The 19,642-nt window shown below is 39.3% G+C and overlaps 1 protein-coding gene across 6 annotated transcripts in view; it reads right to left on the minus strand.

The window, feature by feature from the left end:
• LOC149157594 (uncharacterized) overlaps positions 1-4,493 on the minus strand; it is a 55,658-nt gene extending 51,165 nt beyond the window's left edge. For 3 of the 6 annotated variants that reach the window (XR_016262000.1, XR_016262001.1, XM_089437646.1), the window contains exon 1: positions 4,304-4,493. Coding sequence is in view for 1 of the 6 variants with exons in the window: in XM_089437646.1 (XP_089293772.1) it covers positions 4,304-4,350 (47 nt within the window). In the remaining 5 variants the exon portion in view is untranslated. The remainder of the gene's footprint in view (positions 1-4,303) is intronic. The other 3 variants (XR_016261999.1, XR_016261998.1, XR_016261997.1) reach the window with 2 other exon arrangements.
• Between the last annotated feature and the right edge of the window lie 15,149 nt (positions 4,494-19,642).

Below are 19,642 nucleotides of genomic sequence, written 5' to 3' on the forward strand. Positions count from 1 at the left end.
ATGAAAGAAGGTAGATGGGATTCCATTAATTATAACTGAGAAATGAACAGATTCGACGCATGCCATAACCCAGCTAATAGCCATAGGCCTTAACCCGATTTTTGCAAGGAGGATTCTGAGGAAGCTCCAGTCGACGCAATCAAATGCCTTTTGAAGATCGATCTTGAAAGCCGCGGCATCAATATTCTTGGTGCAGATGGAGAAAAGGCATTCCTGTGCCATGGCTACAGCATCTAGAATAAGTCTACCCTTAAGGAAAGCATGTTGTTCCTTTGATATGAAAGAGTTAAGGGTTTTTTTCATTCTTTCTGCGATTATCTTGGAGATGATCTTGTAAAGAGAGTTGCACAATGCTATTGGCCTGTAGTCCCCAAACGATGTAGATTTATCTTTTTTGGGAATCAATGCAATGAAGGTGGCCGATAGAGCACTATTTATGCTTCCAGAGTGACGAGAGGCATCCACCATATTGAGCAGGTCATTTTTGAAGAGATCATAAAAGTGGGCAAAAAATTCAACCGGCCAGCCATCTGGGCCTGGGCTTTTATCTTTTTTGAAGCTCTTGATTGTCTCGGAAAGCTCCTCCTCCGTGATAGGCCTATAGAAATCATCATTAGCTGCTTCGTCGAACATGACCGGTAAAAGGTCCACAGCCCAAAGCATATCGTTTAGGTGACTGTGTTGCCTTTTGTATTGCTCCTTGAAGAAACGGGTAGCTTCTGCGGAAATATCCTGTTGTGAAAATAGGAGGTCACCATTACCGTCCTCAATTTCCCATATTGCATTCTTTGCTCTGCGCGCATTTGCGAAGTTATGAAAGAACCTGGTGTTCCTGTCCCCTTGCTTGAGCCATGTTGCTCGACTTTTTAACCTCCAAGTTGCTTCCTCATTTTTGAGGAGCTCTTGTTTCTTTCTTTCTAGGAGCCTGATTTGAACTTTTTTATCGAAGGACAGGCCGCTAAGATGAGATGTGGAGGCGAGCAGACTGATTTCGAGGTTGATGTTATGGAGGTCCTGCGAGTCTTTCCGCTTCTTACTGATCTGCCATGACTTGACTTTCTCCCTCAACTTTTGAATTTTATCGCGAAAAGTGTATAAGAAAGCATCCTCGGCTTGGTTGATATTCCTCCAGCAAGACTTGATGAATTCGATGAATGATTCATCATGTAGATAGGTGGAATTGAACTTGAAAGAATAGCCCCTTTTGTGCTCGGTGAGCACCCAGTCAAGGAGAATGGGCTTGTGATCCGAGGACAAATCCCCTCCAGTTTTTGCAGTTGGCATTCCCCATCTTTCGATAATGCTGGAGTTTAACAGAAAGCGATCAATTCTTTTAGCTATGTAGGCAGGACCCAGCCTACCATTGTCCCATGTAGGAGTCATTATTTCTGGGATGATGTCGACAAGGTCTCTTTTTAAAAGCTCCATTCTCATTCTGTCTGCCATTCTATCCACGGAAATGCCTTGTCCCCAGCATTCTTCCGATCTAAGGGTCAAGTTGAGATCACCTGCAATAAGCAAAGAATTAATGTCTAGGATTTCCGAGTTGAACAGAGAATCCCAAAAAGAAAGCCTGTTCCTGTAGGGCGCGTAAATATTCAACATATTAAGAATATGTGGTCTTCCTCTGATGGAGGCCGATAATAGAATTCCAGCGCTGCATTTGTAGGCCTTCGCTTTGACCATGAGCGGATTCCAGAGAGCCACAAGCCCACCAGACAGGCCATCTGCATTGGTGGCAGCCATGTGCCATGTTGGAAACATTCTTCTAAAATACGACAGAGCCACCATGCTGGAGTGCATGGTCTCTTGGATAAAAATAATATGGGGACGCGCAGAAACAAGAGTCGCCTTCAGAGCTAAGAATTTTGGGCCCGCTCCTAAGCCCCTGATATTGTATGAGATTAGGAAGGTCATTTTGAGGCCTGTCCAGCCAAACTTGCTCTAAGGGGCTGTGGCGGAGGAGACTCCAGAATAGGAACATCAATGAGGGGAAAATTTGAGACACCCAATTCAGAAGCAATCGACCGGCCTCTGAAATGTCTGCTGCCGCCTCTATGCTTTTTCCTTACTGTGATATTTTTAGCAGAGTCAGGACTAATGGAGGGGAATGACGGCTTGTGGATGGTGAGGGGTTCGAGGATGGAAGGATGGCGATTAAGGAGAAGGTCAATATCGCTGTCGAGATTATTGACCGGGGACTCTGTAGGAGAATTGAATGGAGTCGGGGTCAGCAGTGGCTCTTTTCCTTTGTGAATGGCGGAGGGCGAATTTAATGGAGAGGGCGATGAAGAGGATATGTGGATGGGATGCGAGCCCACAACAAATTCTGCAGCATTCATCGCCGGTGGGGGAGGAACCGCATTTTCTTCGAACTGTTCGAGGACAGGAGGGCTGGTGAAGTCCGCCATGTTCATGAGAGGGGGAGAGAGCGGGGGGCTCTTGAAATCTGCAAGATTAGGCGATTCGGGCCTGTTCTGTGAGTCATCCTGAGAGCATCGGTGGTCTGTGGACTTGAAGGAGAAATGATTCCCCGTGGGGCTGCCGCTTTCAGAGCGAGAATCCGAATTCATTTGCCTTCCCTTCACCTTGGTAAAAGAGGGGAGCCTGTGGCGACGGAATTTGCAGTCTCGGATGAGGTGTCCAGTGCGATGGCAGGAGGAACACCGAAACGGGATACCCCAAAAATCAAGCCTTTGACATATCTTAGAACCCTCCCAAAAGATATCAATTTGATCAGGGTAGCCACCCTTGTAAGGTTTGTCAATGAGAATCCAGGCGATTCTTTTGTCCTTTTCCCCACGAACCCATGGATCGACATAGATGAACTTGCCAATCGCATTTCCGATTGTGGCCAGAATCTCCGGCGTCCAAAGATGGAGCGGAAGATTTGGGAGTTTAACCCAAATCATACTGTGAGAGGGGGTGTTTTTGAGAGGGTCGAAGCCAAGATACCATTTAGACAGGGAGAGGAAGCTTCTACCCGAGACCCAAGGTCTGTTCAAAACCAGCTCCAAGTCAGACTCCTTTTGAAAATGGAAAGAAAACCACTCTTTCATAAGACGAGAGATAATTGGTGTGTATCCGATGATGGGGGACCATGACTTTGTAATCCAGCTCCTCATTTGGGCCTCGTCCAGTTCCGGGAAGAACCATTTCCCAACTAAAGCGAACTTTTGAAGACTCTCAATGCGCTCCACCAGAGAAGGGCCAGAAACAGAAACTGCCTTGGGGGGAGGGACCGTTTTGACCGGGGCTTTGTTCTTGTAACGGCCGCGAAGCTGTCTGTGAGAGGCAAGGAGGGGAGGGTCCCGCAGCCCAGAAGGAAGAGACACGGTCAGCGAGTCGTGCCAGCTAGGATTCCCACTGGCAAGATTACGTGCTGTTTCAGCCTCAATGGCCGCGGCAAATAAAGCCTTCGTGGCCGGCGAGTCACTGTCTTCTGCCATCACTATCAGGAGGAAGATCCCAAAAGGGGATCCCCCGTACCACCCGAGCTTGTGGAAGATCCCAAGGAATGTCACCGACGGAGAATGTTGCCTGGACAAATAGATTATTGCAGGAAAAGAAGCTGGAGAGAGGACAGGATTAGATCAGGGTCCAGAGCTCCCGTCATGCGAAAAGGACAGACAGAAGAAAGAGAAGACTCTAGAAAGGCACTTTGGAGGGAAAAATGACGTTGGCCAGCCTCCAAAAAGGCAAGTTCGAGGATAGAGCATTTATGGAGCAGGAGGGAAAAGCCTGGAAGAACAGAGATGGTATTCAGAGGCTTAATTAAGAGTCACCGGAAAAGGAAATTTGAATTCAATTGCCGGGAAAGTTATCGGAAAACTGTAGGAACCTCAGAGAGACTCGATGGCGGGGCGAGGAGAAGCGATTGCGCTTGAGATCAGCTGTTGCAGACAAAGCAACAACAACAAAAACACCGAAGGATACACCACCATTTCCCTACACGGAAACGTATATCTTGACAAGGACTGTATATGAAAAAGGAAGCTCTAATTTTGTTTAGGAGAGCTTTTAGCATTTTGTACCTAAAGAGGTAAGGAAAGTCACTCAGGACATGGACGGGTTGAGGACCATAAAACCCCCTGTAGCTAAAGCCAGGAGTGAGCTTTGTTAGCTACACAGCAGCTTCTAACGAATTATGGGATTGTGGAGGATATCGAGTTGTAGAATAAAAGAGACCCTGTTGTGTTAAATCGTCCACAGGATAGCATATAGCTTACCCTTAAGTTAACAAAGAGAACTCTATGAACGAAGCAGAGATGCAAAAATATCTGAAGAAAAAAACCTTACTAACCTGTGAGAGGAGCCGCAACGACGCCAGGGACGGAGAGCCGAAACCATGCTGACTGAATCGCCATGCGAACGTTAATGGAGGAGAAACAAAGCCTCCAGCCCGCGAGGCTGGAGGAGAAAGCCGAAAAGAGCCTTAAGGCGTGGAATAAAAAGAACAGGCTAAGGTAGAGCAGGGACCGAAGAGTCGAGAGATTTGCATGGCCGTGGTAGCGTCGAAAGAGCCACGTTCCAGTGCGAGAAGGGTGACAAGAAGGCTGCTTGCATGCAGGGTTGCCACGATGAAAACCGGGCGGAATGCTATTGGCGAATGTATCAATAGACTGGAAGGGGATTCAGAGGCACCTGCATGAACAGTAAGGACAGGTGCATGCGGAGACGCCACGTTCGAAACGGGCCAAGGAGGACGGATGGCTATTGGGCACAAACAGCCATGGCTTCACTGGTTGGCAGCTCCCTCCTGACGCGCGCGCAGCTCCTCTCCTCCCAACACTTCCTGGGGGATCGACAAGTTTTTGTGCATAGAAAAAGCTTCCGGTTTGAGTACCTTTGATCATGTGGGCATGCAATTGCTTTCCCTCTGCAACCTTTCTTCCCATAAATGTAGTCCTGTAATAGGTAGCAATAGGTATAGGAGTTTGTCCAATAGCCTCTTTGATGAACAATATACAAAACATCAAACATTTCCTTCATCGACACCTTTTCAAGTAGTATGTTATCATATCCACGATGCAGGCCATTCTAAGTATACTCCCTAGTCATCACACTCCATAGAAAACATCTCGACCATGTAATTCCTTCTTCTCCGGTTTATCAGTTTGCAATTATGTTTTGACACCTTCAATCCTAAGGGGAGTTTCAATAATGGATTGGTGGATTCAGTTTGCAATTCTGTTTTGACACTTTCACTCCTAAGGGGTTTTCAATAATGGATTGGTGGATTCAGTTTGCAATTCTGTTTTGACACCTTCAATCCTAAGGGGAGTTTCAATAATGGATTGGTGGATTGGAAGTGCCAAACGCTCCAAAGATTTCAGATGCAAAAACCTAATGTTTTTCCACTTTCTTGGGATAATTGATGCAATACCATCGATCACAGCAATGGCATTCTCCACAATTTTCATCCTTGTCTGAGAATCCCTAACCATTTAAACGTCACAACGAGTACCCTTCCCAATGTAGAGAATGGTCGAATTGCAAGATGACTCGAACTATCTCCTTCATTGCTCGTGGGTCAAAACCATAGGGATTGGAAGCTTTCTCTTCTAAAAAATATTCCCAACAACCTGGGGTGTAGGGGACCACGAATTTATCGACCAAGAACAGATAAAAAAGACAGCTTTCTCTTGGCCTCAAATGGCTTATAATCAGTCTTGAGTTTTGAGTATTTCATGACCTTTGAAATGGGTAAACCCTCCTCCTTAACCTTTTCGTTGGATATCTCGGCATGTACACCCTTTAAAACCTTGCGCACTTACGAAAGCCTGACGAAGAGATTTTAATTAAAGCAATTCAGCAATAAGGCCAAAAGGCTTCCTCAATATTGCCATGCTATGCATAAGTTGAATCATTGCAGTTATTGTGACCATCTCTGGCTCAAACATTTTAGCAAATGATTTGGTTAGCCTACTCTATGCTTCCACGTTTTCCATATGTAAACCCGGCTTCGTGATTTCTGGTTGCATTTATATGAAAAGCTTCAAAGCCTCCGTGTAACATTAAACCAAGCATTTCTCTTCGGCATTTTGTCAAACAATTTGCTGATTTGTTAATGATTTCACCTCTGTGTGCTCTGAATGTGGTCTATGCAACCCACAAAATGTGGTGCATGCAAACCCAATGATGTAACCATGGCTCTAATACCATGTGTAACTTTCCCTGACCACTTAGTTGAAGTAGTGCCATCACTTGAATCTATATGTAGTGCCATCACTTGAATCTATATGTGACACAATGATAACAAAAATTTAACCTCCGCTACAATAATTAATATTGATTCTTGCATTCCCCAATGTAGAATTATTTATAATACTTAGATGTCAAATGATATAAAGAATATTATAAACATAAACAAAAAAACACAAGTATAAGGGTGAACGCATGAAGATGGTTACATTTTTGGATTAAATTTGATGATGAAATTTCAAAAATTCTCTTTTATTGAATTGAAGTCCTCAAAATTCATATAAGCATTGTGAATTTTGATTCAGAGTAAAAAGAAAATTTGTGGAGAATTATGTTGTTGTCCTAATGATATTTTTTGCAAAAAAAATTAGTGTCATATAATTTGTCAAGTTTCCATGAAATGAAATGCTTGTCCTTGCAATTTTCGCACATTTTAACGGGTATATATATATAAAAGCATCATCTACACAAAGATAATTAAGTTGTGCATATTAAAATTTTATTTTTTATGCAAAATTATATATTTTTATTATTTTTCGAAGTTGGGGAATTAATATTTGAAAGGAGAGGATATGTAAGCATGGCTCAACAACCTGGGAGAGGAAAATTAGAATGAACGTCAGGGCCCTCTCTCACAAATGAAATTTGCATTTTTTAAACATGTGTTCACGTAAGATTTTTTCCTACTATTTAAATAAATTAAAAAACCAAGAATACCCTTTTGAAGAGGATTCGTAAATTAAGATAGTGGTATTTAAAAAAAATTGTTTTGTATATTTTATGTTATTGATTTTTCATTCAGCCCCTTTGAAACTGTCCATAAAAATTTCAAGCATAATGTTTAGAAGAAAATAGATGAAAAATATCATATGAATTCAAAAATGTCAAATTCATATGCCATTGGATAAAGGATTCCTTCACAAATCCAACATGATCAACTCTGCCACCTAAGGAAAAATACTACCTTAAGTCCGGCAGGTTACAAAATGGTTTTGCAGAGAAATCTGCAAAAGGAGAGCTAAAACTTTGTTTTTTTGGCTCTCAGCGGCTCGATTGAGCACTTAAACGCCCGATTGAGTGTTTAAGGTAAAAATTCAAATAGCTTGATCGAGGGTTTAAGAAACCCTCGATTAAGCCCTTAACATGGTTAAACAATGGTCGATCGAGCCACCTTTGTTAATTCTACACCCAGGATGTATTGGTGGGAAATTACAAAAAAATGGATCGATCGAGCCCATTGCTCGATTGAGCCCCTAACCTCGGGCTACATAGGAGTTCGATCGAGGGTTTTTTTTAATGCTCGATCGAGCAATCTTTAAGCCCTCAAATAGCTCGATCAAGGGCTTAAAGTTGTGGGTGAAAAAAAGCAGCTCGAATGAGTCTTTTTTTAAGCGCTTGATCGGGCAATCTTTAAGCCCCTGATCGAGCTATTTGAGGGTTTAAACATTGCTCGATCAAGTGCTTAAAAAATACTCATTCAAGCTATTTTTTTTCACCCACAACATGCCCTCGGTTACCAAAAAGTGTAACCTAGCTCCATGCATAGACCCATAATTATGTGTTGAACACATCTTAAAAGAATTCAACACAAATAAGAACACTTATCTGATAAGAAGTTGTTATAGATCTAACCCGGAAATATTATAGATCTAATATGAAAGTATAAGACAATGCAAATAAACCCAGAAATAATATGAAATGATTCTTTATTGATATCAAACCCTTAAGGTAGGGCAACACCATACATTCACTCCTTAAAGAAGGAGAACACTCCACAAGCCATATGCCTGTACATACAATAATCCTTGACAATTCCTTCCATGTGGAGTCTCTAGCCTTTATATAGGCCTCATACATACAATACCATGGGTCATTACCATGGTTCCCTCATACCATCAAACTAATACCATGGGGCCATTACATTATTACTAACTACTTGTGGTCCTTTACATGATATGGGTTAACCACCTTATTTATTACTATGGCCCATCCCATTATTACATTATTACTTTGGGTACCTCCCTTGGTACCCCATATTATCCCCCCTAGGTATATAACATTCCACCCCCCTTAGCATGTTTCGTCCCTGAAACATGGGAAGAACACAAATAATAAGATCTACTCAAAAGAGTAGTCCACTGGTACCATGCACGTGCATCTAGCCATCCAAGAGAGAGGTGAACCCTTGGTCTTGCTGGTGCCTCGCTCGCTTGAGATGGAAGTTGACCGTGGTAGCTCTTCTGTGTTGATGTGTAGTAGGTGGATCTTCGCTTCTCTCTATCTTTCCTGCGGGGGTTGTTGTCCGTGTGGATAATTGGTTGCCATCTTGATGGTTGTCTTGCGGGGTGATGTGGGTGATGATATGTTGAAGTTTTAACCCACGATGGCTTTTTCTTTAATTCACCCTACTGTGGTGCCTGTTGTGGTGTCTTCTTTTCCAATATGGCTTCAACCACTGAGCCCTCATCTGATGTGCCTGTAACCTTTTCTGCTTCAGCCTCTGTTTGTGTTTGATTTTCTATCATCACTGGCTCATCCTCTAATATGTCAGACCCTGGAACATCTTCTGCTTCAGCCTCCATGTACTCTACTTGTTTATTGATGGAAATATCCTGTAATGTAATTTTCTTCTTTTTATACTAGAGCTTCAGGAATTTCTTCTGCACATTAATATTGATAGTACCCGCATATTCCATCCAAGGATATCCCAAAACAACATCCATATTATCCATCTTTGAAGTATAAAAATCACCATGCAACACATACTTATCCATAGAAATCTTCAAATCCTTATACACTAGAACATTCTCATTACCCACTTGTGTGTTTTCAATGTGTTTTGCTGGAATTTGCAATTTTTTTGCTAAATTAACATTGATGAAATTATGCTTGCAACTAGGATTTATAGAAACAATGATCTTCTCCTTCTGAATCAATCCATGAACCTGCAATAAGGATATACCAGTATGAAATAGCCCCACATGTTTCTCCTTATCTTGTTTTTTGGCATGATACCATCTGTCTAAAAGTAATTTTTCAAATTCTTCATCGGGCAAGTTGTAACACTTCGTTTTGTTAAGTAATCCCCACCATGTGGCTGCCTCCTCTCTAAATAGCTCCATTACCCACCATTTCCAATTTTTTTTTCCATAATGATTTCTGTTTATTTATGTATTCTTCAATAGTAGGACCATTATCTTTTCCTGTAAAACTTAGACCCGCCATGAAGAGGGTTTTGAAAAAACTTGGTGAAAATTTGAAATTGTCACAGTATAGTCAATATTGCTCAGAATCCCTATTATGACCTGTTTTCAGAAATGGAACAATCATTCTGCATCTACCCATGTGATAGAAATCTTGATCTAGGCACTGGAATTTGAGATCTGTGCTGCAACTCTTCTACCGTCACCAAAATTTCTACAAAAAGAGCTGATTTTAAATCAACGATATTTCCGTCATCCGGACTCCGATTCGACCAATTTTTTTTTTGAAATCGACTTTTTTCCACATAGAATCCAGATCTACAATTACATTTTGCAGATCTTGCACCAGGACGTCCAGATCTGCGCTGCAAACTCGCTGCCCTGAAAAATTGTTTGCAACCCCACTGATTTTTAGATCAGCGATATCTCCTTCATCCGAACTCCGATTCAGCCGATTTTTTTTTGGAATCGGCTATTTTTCACAAAGAATCCAAATCTGCAATTAGATTTTGCAGATCTTGCACCAAAACATATAGATCTGATCTGCAAACTCACCGCCCCCGAAATCCTGCAAAAAATAATAAAAAAAAATTCTCCACTTTTGCCCAAGAAAGTGCTCTAATACCACTTGTTATAGATCTAACCCGGAAATATTATAGATCTGATATGAAAGTATAAGACAATGCAAATAAACCCAGAAATAATATGAAATGATTCTTTATTGATATCAAACCCTTAAGGTAGGGCAACACCATACATTCACTCCTTAAGGAAGGAGAACACTCCATAAGCCATATGCCTATACATACAATAATCCTTGACAATTCCTTCCATGTGGAGTCTCTAGCCTCTATATAAGCCTCATACATATAATACCATGGGTCATTACCATGGTTCTCTCATACCATCAAACTAATACCATGGACCCATTACATTATTACTAACTACTTGTGGTCCCTTACATGATATGGGTTAACCACCTTATTTATTACTATGGCCCATCCCATTATTACATTATTACCTTGGGTACCTCCCTTGGTACCCCATATTATCCCCCTTAGGTATATAACAGAAGCTACAACTAGTTGTAGACCTTGAATATTCCTCCCACCCATTGACTCCATTGCTCCAACTCTTCCAACAATGGGTCACCCTTGAGTCCATGACTCCACAAGGTAAAGGCTTATTTAAATTTAGCTATGGTACATAACCAGGACCAAACATGGTTAGAGCCAAGGTATCAAACCCTAGCAACACTCTAACCTACAATCCATTGTTCCCATCAACCTGCACAACCCAAGGTAGTGTGACACCTTCTTTTCCTTCGCAATCCCTCAAGATACATCACTACCTTTCCAAAGCTCCATCACACCTAGAAGTCTTAGAACCTATAAGTCTGAGAACCTTGTGGCTTCAAGAGCTCTAGTTTCCTTTGGGGGTCTCTAGGCACCCCCTAGGGCCCACCCAGGAATACCCATCCTTGCACTTCTCCCTCCAAGGATATAGTCTCCCCCAAGGCAACTCAAGGAGAAGTGCACTTGTACCCAAACCCAACCACGATCCTCATGGTATAATTTCTAGACACTCTCTACCACTCCTAAGACTAAGCTTAGTAATCATATCGATAACAAAATATGGTATTCTAAATGGTATGGTTCCCTTGACCTATTGGACCCATGTAGGTCCCCCTTCGTGACTTTAAATTACAATATTATAATGTATTTTAATACCAAACCACTTTACTTTTATAGGTTAGGCTAGGAATAAAATAATATTTTCCTAGCTTGGCCCCTTCTTGAATCCCTCTAGCCTCTTCACCTTTCTTCTCACGGAGTCTCATCCTGCCTATATTGTTTTTGTCCCCTAGTCTATAGTCATGGTGTTATTTATTAATATGTGTGTGTGTTTACATATTACATTTGTTAGGTTTACTAACTTTTTAGAAAATAAGCTCTCTTAAACCACACAATCGCTTTAACCTCAAAACATATATGTACATTGGTTTGCAAGCCTAATACATTTATGCACATAGGCACCAATATAACTTGGCTTACGAGCCCAATCATCATGTACCGGCTCACGGCCTAAGTCTTAGATGTATATACACATTTACAATTTGGGGACAAAGTAATGGGTATTACATAAAGTGCACACATGTCTTATTTTTGAGCAAAGAAACACTCTACGACCCATTATAGGAGAGATATATAAACGTTAGACGTAATGTAAGAAAAATTGCATATCAACATTCTTTAATTTCAACTCTATTTACATATTGATTATAAAAAAATTAAAATGTAACGAAAAAATAACTCAACTAAAATTAAAAGATTAAAATTTATAATTATTTGTTTACATTATCATTAACGGTTTTTGTTCCGAAGATTTTCGGATTAAAACCTCCTCATAAATTCAACTATATGGATGAAGATATACCTCAAAATATTTGGATTCCTCTCCCAGCAACAAAAGTGAAAGTGCTCAAATACAACACTATAGTGAAACTGGTTTTTCAGTCAACAAACATCTTCATGGCTAGGAAGCATCCGAGCCATCTTCATGGCTATAACTTTTATATGATAGGAGAAAGCTTCAGGAACTATAACTCCGCGACCAATCTGCTTAAATTTAATTTGGTCCATCTCCCTCGCCTCCTATCAGCGGGTGGGTTGCGAGCAGATTCAAAGTTGACAATCCAATCCAAGTTTATATAAACTGAACTGATATTTAAGATTCCATTCAATCATACATATTTAAAGCTCACTATCTAGGTAGGTATATATAAACTCATACTTACGATTCTCGCACTTCGATTCAATTCAATTGTACTTCTCTCTTTCGTAGTATAACAAGCCAACACCGACTGTTCTTTGGTTAAGAGTGTGGTTTCTCCACTGCCATTTAAATGACCTTTTAACACAGGGATTGAATATGGTGTTTATAGTGAAGAACAGTCACTTTCCTTTAGCAACCGTGGAGCAACCTCTTCCAGACCTTCCCAAGTGCCAGAGACCGGAAAAAATACGTTGACCACAATGTACGACATTATAAAGTTATTTGGGTTTATTTTAAGTGATTGAGACTATTTATTTATTTATTTTTATATGAATGAAAATGAAAATATTTATTTATTTATTTTTATATGAATGAAAATGAAAATATTTATACATTTTTATAAAAGTGAAAAAAGTAAAGATATAAGTTTAATTGACATAGATCCATTTTAATCCTAGATCTATTAAAGGTAGAGAAGATCAAGTCTTTTTAAGTGAAAATCTTTCTTCAAGTTTTGCATTCAAAGAAAAGTTTGCACCTCTAGAGATTTGTTTTATTTCCAAACTTAATAGATCTGATATTAAAATGGATCTAGAGTGGTTTTATATCAACCCAATAACATACACCCCAATGCAAACATTTATATTAAAAAATTATCCTTTTATGCAAGTAATTCCCAATAGTCCACAATTACTTCACATTTGAATATTTAACACAAACACCTAATGTGCACATATGTTGCAAAGAATAATAGTGTGAAAAAGGAATTATGTTATAGAAACATGCCAACAAGCTAACGTGTAATTATGAACATCACAATAATCAATAACATACATTAAATAAGATAAAAGAACATAAAGTATAACAAGGCAGGTTGTAAAGACAATGAGTCCCTATTTGCAGATTTCTAAAGTATTACAGAATCTACAATCCAATCTATATTTAAAGTCATATAAAAATATTACTTAATTTGATATAGTGTTTTTCTTGGTAAGGCTTCCAGAAGTAAGGTCTAAAGTCTTCGAGCTTTGAACACCTAAAGGCGAAGTTTTAGCTCTCCAAGAACATCTTGCCCATCCTCGAAGAAATAAGTATCAGAAGGATGACTCTTGAAGTATAAATATACGCTCGCATGCATTGATCGGCTAAGTCCTATTAAAAATAATATTTTGATGGACTGTCAAATGGTTCAAATACATTGATTGCTCTATATATGAGCATATAGGAAGGTAGCAAGGAGGAACACGTAATTCTTGCACCACAAATATATGGAGTTGCAAGTCTGTGAACTCAAAAGGAATATAGTGCAAGCAAGACTCGCATGCAGTGGTGTATGGAGGATGGGAAGCTTAGGGAATAATGAACGATTTCTAATGGGGTTGTTGGTATAAGTAGTTTCCCATTATGGCAACCTCTTAAATTGCTTGCATTAATGCAATAAGAAATCATAACATTTTTCCCTTCATAGCCTTATTGTTATGACCACATAAGGTATCAAAACACCATAGAAAGCCACGAGATTGCAACAAAAAGAAACCAACTTCTATACAAAACTCCATGAAACCACTCCAGTAAGTAATCAATAAAGAGTGTAGTTGAGGTAGGGGGTGTTGGAAACACAATTTGGAAACCAATTCAACTGTATAGTATAATGATAATAAGAATGATGTACATAACATACATATAAATACAACAAGAAAATCGTTGATTTAGTTTCCAAGTTTTCTTGGACTCTAATAACTAATCTCCATAACACACACTAACCCAAATCATAACCCGAGGATTAGGTGTCTAACACTCCCCTCTTAATCTGAAGGGATGTATCAAAGTCCAAGAATGAGAGCTAAAAATGCAAAAATGCATCTCATCCAAGAGCTGAATGTCTCTCAGAAATGGTTTTCAAGGATGACCACAAACCAAGGATGGTGTTTTTTAAGAGAAACCACAAACGATACCAAAATGTGGAAGAACACAAAGGTCTCAACCAATGATAGTTCAAAGATCACCACCAACTCTGAAACTATCATAGCAGTTCCTGAACAAACCAAATTTAGAACTATCAGAGCGGTTCCTGGAACAATTCATATTATGGCATCTTCTGTTAGTGCAAGTGCTCCTTCACAAATCTCAACATGCCAAAAACATGCAATCATGTTCATGGATCATAAATCAAAACAACACTATCTATAATTCTGAATCTGATTTCTAAACTCGGTCTCTAGGTTGCAATAGTACAACTTTGATTATCTCTAACTCATGTCTGCTTGATAAATATTTGAACTTGTAGCAGACCATCAATTCCATCAATGCCCCCCTTGTAAGATATAGGGTGAGAAGATGAAGTACTCTTCACTGCAAGGCTGGTTAATACTCTCAAACATATCTTGTGGTATGACTTGTAAATCTTCTTGGCAATTTTATACGAATCCCAAGAAGCAATCCATCCAAAATTATTTTTCTCTCTTACAATAGTCTTATGCTTGAAACATCTGTTTGAATGATGATTCTTCTTTCCGCATCATAACGGTGATATTTCTCATGTCCAACTCTGTCACAATATTGGCATCTAACAATTTGTTGTGGGACAAAATCATCCAAAAATCCAACACTACGAAATTGTATAGGCTTGGAAAAATCAAGAACATGAAAAAATACATCTTTATCATATCTCACACCAGTTTTGTTTTTGTTGTGCATGATTTATTCCCAAGTTCTGATGAATTTCTTGGGAATTGTAAGTTTCACATATGTGTGAAAATGACCCTTACATACCCTTGCCTTGTTGGAGCACTGAACATGACTTTTAGCTACATCCAATTTTTCTCCTGAAATGGTCTGATCCATCTTTAACTGTTGATGGTATTAAGATTTGAATAGAATGTTCTAAACAAAATCATGTTCAGATTTACAACTCATCTTTAGTTCACGTAATTCATCCTTTTGCAAATGTGACTCTATTTGGAGAAATTCAACTGTCTCTCATGCATTTTGCAAATATGTTTTAATGTCAGAAAGGGTGTCCTTGTTAATTTGGATTGTGTTATGAATATTAGAGATCACTAGAGTATTTAATAACTCTATAGAATCATTAATTCTCACCATTTTCTCTAGCTCACTATAAAAAAAAATCAACTTTGAAAGGGTGTCGGGTTCAATTGAAAATGCACCTGTTTACAATGCAAATTAAAAGAAAAAATCAACAAAATAAAAATTGTTAATAGAATATTCAAAATGCAACTTGACCGCCACATTGTCCATAGCGCACGACAAGAATGAAGAACCTCATGCATATAACATTTTCCATCACCGTACTCATGTAGCATTTGTAATGGTTAGCAACAACCACATTACAGTCTTCCCTTAAAAAAAATCTTCTAAGTTATTTCTCAACCATGGAAACCCAACTACTCAAAAAATTTCTACTTCTGATACGCAAGCCCAATACTATCAAATGCTCCAAGACTACCATTCAAATCTCACGAACCCAATCAACAAGTTGAATGGATTCTTAACACATTGGTTTTCAACAATACTCTGTTCCCACAAAGCGAATTCTTATTTGACACACACAAATCAAACTCGAAACCTGATAAAACAAACACCAACATTCGACAAAAATCGTATGTCGCATGCAATAAAATCCTTCCATGAACTCAATTTCTCAAAAACCATAGGAAAAACTGTAAATTGCAACTAAGACGAAGTACTAGAACAAAGCATTACCTTTCAGATTTAAACAATGCTTTTCTAGAGTTCTTGAGTTGACCATGCCTGGTCATAGTTCATTTTCCAGGTTTGCATAAAATGAAAGGTCACAACTCCGTTATTTCGTAGAATAAGGAACAATTCACCACATATTGCTTTGGATCCAGGAAGGATATTTTGGGTTAGTTGCAATTCTTCTTGACGAATAGAATTTGGTCAACGACAAAAACTCCCTAAATCAGACACTTCTTGTCCTATGCTTATTGCCAATCGTACATTTGAATGTGATTTCAAAGTAATCTTAGAGAAGATAGAAAGTCAAATCTGTAAGAAAAAAAGTCTCATATACCAACTTGTTTATTTTATTTATCTATCTTGCTAAGCCAACTAGAGAGTGATCTAGCTCATATGACAATCATAATAATAAAAAGGTTGTCTTATTTTGGTTTCAAAGAATTTTTTCAATATTATTATGACCAACAAGAATCTCTAGGTGTCGATCAACGGGGATTATGGCCAAGAGATGACAACCACGTCAAAAATAATTTTAGCCGTGCATTTAAGATGACAAGAAACAATCCACTTCCAATATCCCTTCCTTAAGCTTCAGAGGCAAGATTGAATTTGTGAAGGAATTTTGGCGAGCACACAATTTCCATAGTGTAGATCTAAAGGTAAAAAATAGAGTCAATATCGACATGATCAATAATCTTTGATTCCTGCATTCTGAGAGACTCCTACATCCCACTGTTATGAAAGAAGGCCACATGATTATGGCTTAAGTTTTTCAATAGAGAATTTTAACCAGTGCTCTGATATTCCTCAAACCAACGCTTCCCACACTTCAACTCTAGTTTGAAACACATGCGAGCCAAAAGCTCCACATAGTTAGGCAACAATGGAAATCCACCAAGAAAGGAGGAGCACTCAAGAAGGCCACAAAACTAGTGGCCCAACTCAATCAACAGGATGCACTACAAGAAAAAAGGTCATTGGTGAGGGTCATGTCTGTGAAGGACCTTTAAGGTCTGTCACCAATGCCGCATATGGTGACGGTCCTTAAAAAAATGTTGTTGTAAGTGTATATAGTGATGGTCGTGTAAGGTTTGTCACCAAATCAGTTTTCAATGACACTTTTGGTGAGGGTCGTTAAAGGCCCATCACTAATTCTCTCTTTGGTGACACTTCTAGTGACGATCTTTTATTGACCCTCACTAATGCTCTTTTTGGTTATTTTTGGTGATAGTAAAAAGGTGTTCTTCATAATTGATCATTCCAATGAGTTTTTGATGGTGTTATGTTCCCGTTACTCTATTTTTTGTCAAAAGATAACGATTTAAGACCATTATTGTGGAGTCTTTTTCATTGTGTCCAAGGCCATAGTGGTTAGAGTTAGTCAATTTGTTAAGAAGTAATTAGTGTGTATCATTTCCCTCAAGTAATCAGAATAGATTTTTCCTATGAGTCAACACATGATTCATCTCTATTAGGTTTATTATATAGAAAATTCCCTTTAGATAAGGTTCCACTAGTGTGTGTAGGAAATAAATTATTTAATGCATAATCAAGCTCTACCAATTCTATTAAAGAGAGAGACCTAACACTCCTCAACAATCTTGCCACACCTTAAAATGATTTAGCACACACTAACATGTCTTGGCACCTCCCATGTCTTGGAACATATTTGTACCTAGAACATCTTGTCATGACTAGGACACCCAAGCACATGTGGCATGCCCTGTAGTCCCTGACATCCCTGGAACACATTGGCATGCATTGACATACATTAGCACTTGGTACACATTGGCACTTGTGATGTATTGGAACCTATTATTAATGTGCCTAACATGCCCCTTTTGAAAAAGATAAAGTCCCAACTTATTAACCCTCTTATGTGTTCATTTCCTTTCATTTTAGCTTGGTTTTTCCTTTTGTTTCCTTGACACTCCTTGACACATATTGACATACCCTGGCACCCTGTATATCCTAGTATGCCTTAGCACTTGGCATGTATTAGCATACCTTGGCACTGTTTGGCACATGTTAGCACACCCTAGAGCTCCCTAACACATTGTGGAACTTTTTGACATGGCATGATATTCCTTAGCATACCTTACCAATGCTTAGCATACCTTGTCACTCTCTCCTTCTCATGGAAGCTAGCCTTCATTGACACTCCTTGACACACCCTCATATTCATTCACTTCCATGAATTTTGACCTAGTTCTCCCTTGTGTTGTCTTATTACTCCCTAACACTCCTCAACATGCATTAGAACTCTCTAACACACCTTAGCACTCTTCGACATGCCCTGCCACTTCATAGCATGCATAACACTCCCTGAAACATATTGGCGCTTGGAAAGTCTTAGCATGTCTAGAATGCATTGATATGCCTTGGTATGATTTGTCATGGCTTAAAACTGGAAAGTAGATGAGAAGCAACAAAAGAAGATTTGGCACTTAGAATGCACTAAGACTTGGCACTTGGCACCTATTAGAACCTAGTGTCGATGTTCCTAGCATGCCCCTCTTGGAAAAGGTAAATTGATGACTTATTAACCATCTTATGTGTTTATTTACTTGTAGTTTAATTTGTTTCTCCATTTTTTCGCCTTGATAGTCCCATTGTCACACCCTTGCACATCTTGTCATGCCTTAGCACTTGGCACATCTAGCATGTTTGACATTACTTCACAATATCTAGCACATGTTAGCATTCCCTAAGCACAGCTTGGCAGTCATGCCCTCACATCTAGCCTTACATTTTTTCACGACTTGGGAACCCAATCAAGTCCTTGGATATTGTCGTTCATGTGACATTGGCCTGCTTCAACCACAACAACTTGACCAATTGCACCTACTACAAGAAGGTTGTGCCTTGTTCACCTAAGAACTTCCTATAACTCATCTTAGGCTGCTCATGTCCAAGATCAACTTCTCCCACTTAACTAGTTACAAAAACAAGGATCACATCTAGCCATGGAGATAAAACAACTAAGCAACATCACTTACACAAGCAATATTTCACATGTATTTTCAATTCATATAAATAGTAGAGCATTAAATAAGAGTTTGAAAAAACCACAAGATGCACAAGACACACAAGGTATAAGCTGACACAAGCCGAGTGCCCCAAAACTTATACACAACAATGTAAAAAATGCAATTATCTAGAATAGTTTAAAACATGAGCATGCGGCCAAAGTGTGCCACATCTCATATAAAAATAATATTTAAAGGCAGAACAATGTTGTGCCTACCACAAAGTCTCCCTTTGTCTAAAAGTGCTATGTCGAGCCCCTTATCAAAATCTTAGGCTTGCCTCCTGTAAATCCTATTCTGAAATTCTCCTAACACATTTCTTCCTTGGCACACTTGAATTTGCTAACACTCCCTAGAACACACTCTTATTCATTACTTTCCATGCATTTTGACCTAGTTTGCCCTTGTGATGCCCCAACACTCACTAACACTCCTTAGCATGCATTGTCATTGTCCAACATGTGTTAGCATGCCTTTTCATTCCTTGGCATGCACTGACCCTCCTTAACTATCATGCCCTTACAACTACCCTTACTTAATTTGCAGCTTGGGAACCCAGCCAAGTCCTCACTTGAATACAAGAGCTTTACCGAGTTACAATTACTACAACTAGACTATGTTGTTGAACTATGTAGCTTGGTAGGTACTCCACAAGCCTAGTGAGATGGGTTTATGTGAGTTTGGTCAGAAAATGATTTGTGAGAAAAGAAC

The sequence above is a fragment of the Pinus tabuliformis genome, chromosome 5_2, assembly GCF_031772625.1.
Source record: "Pinus tabuliformis cultivar Carrire ecotype Pingquan chromosome 5_2, CPIR1, whole genome shotgun sequence".
Lineage (NCBI taxonomy): Eukaryota > Viridiplantae > Streptophyta > Pinopsida > Pinales > Pinaceae > Pinus > Pinus tabuliformis.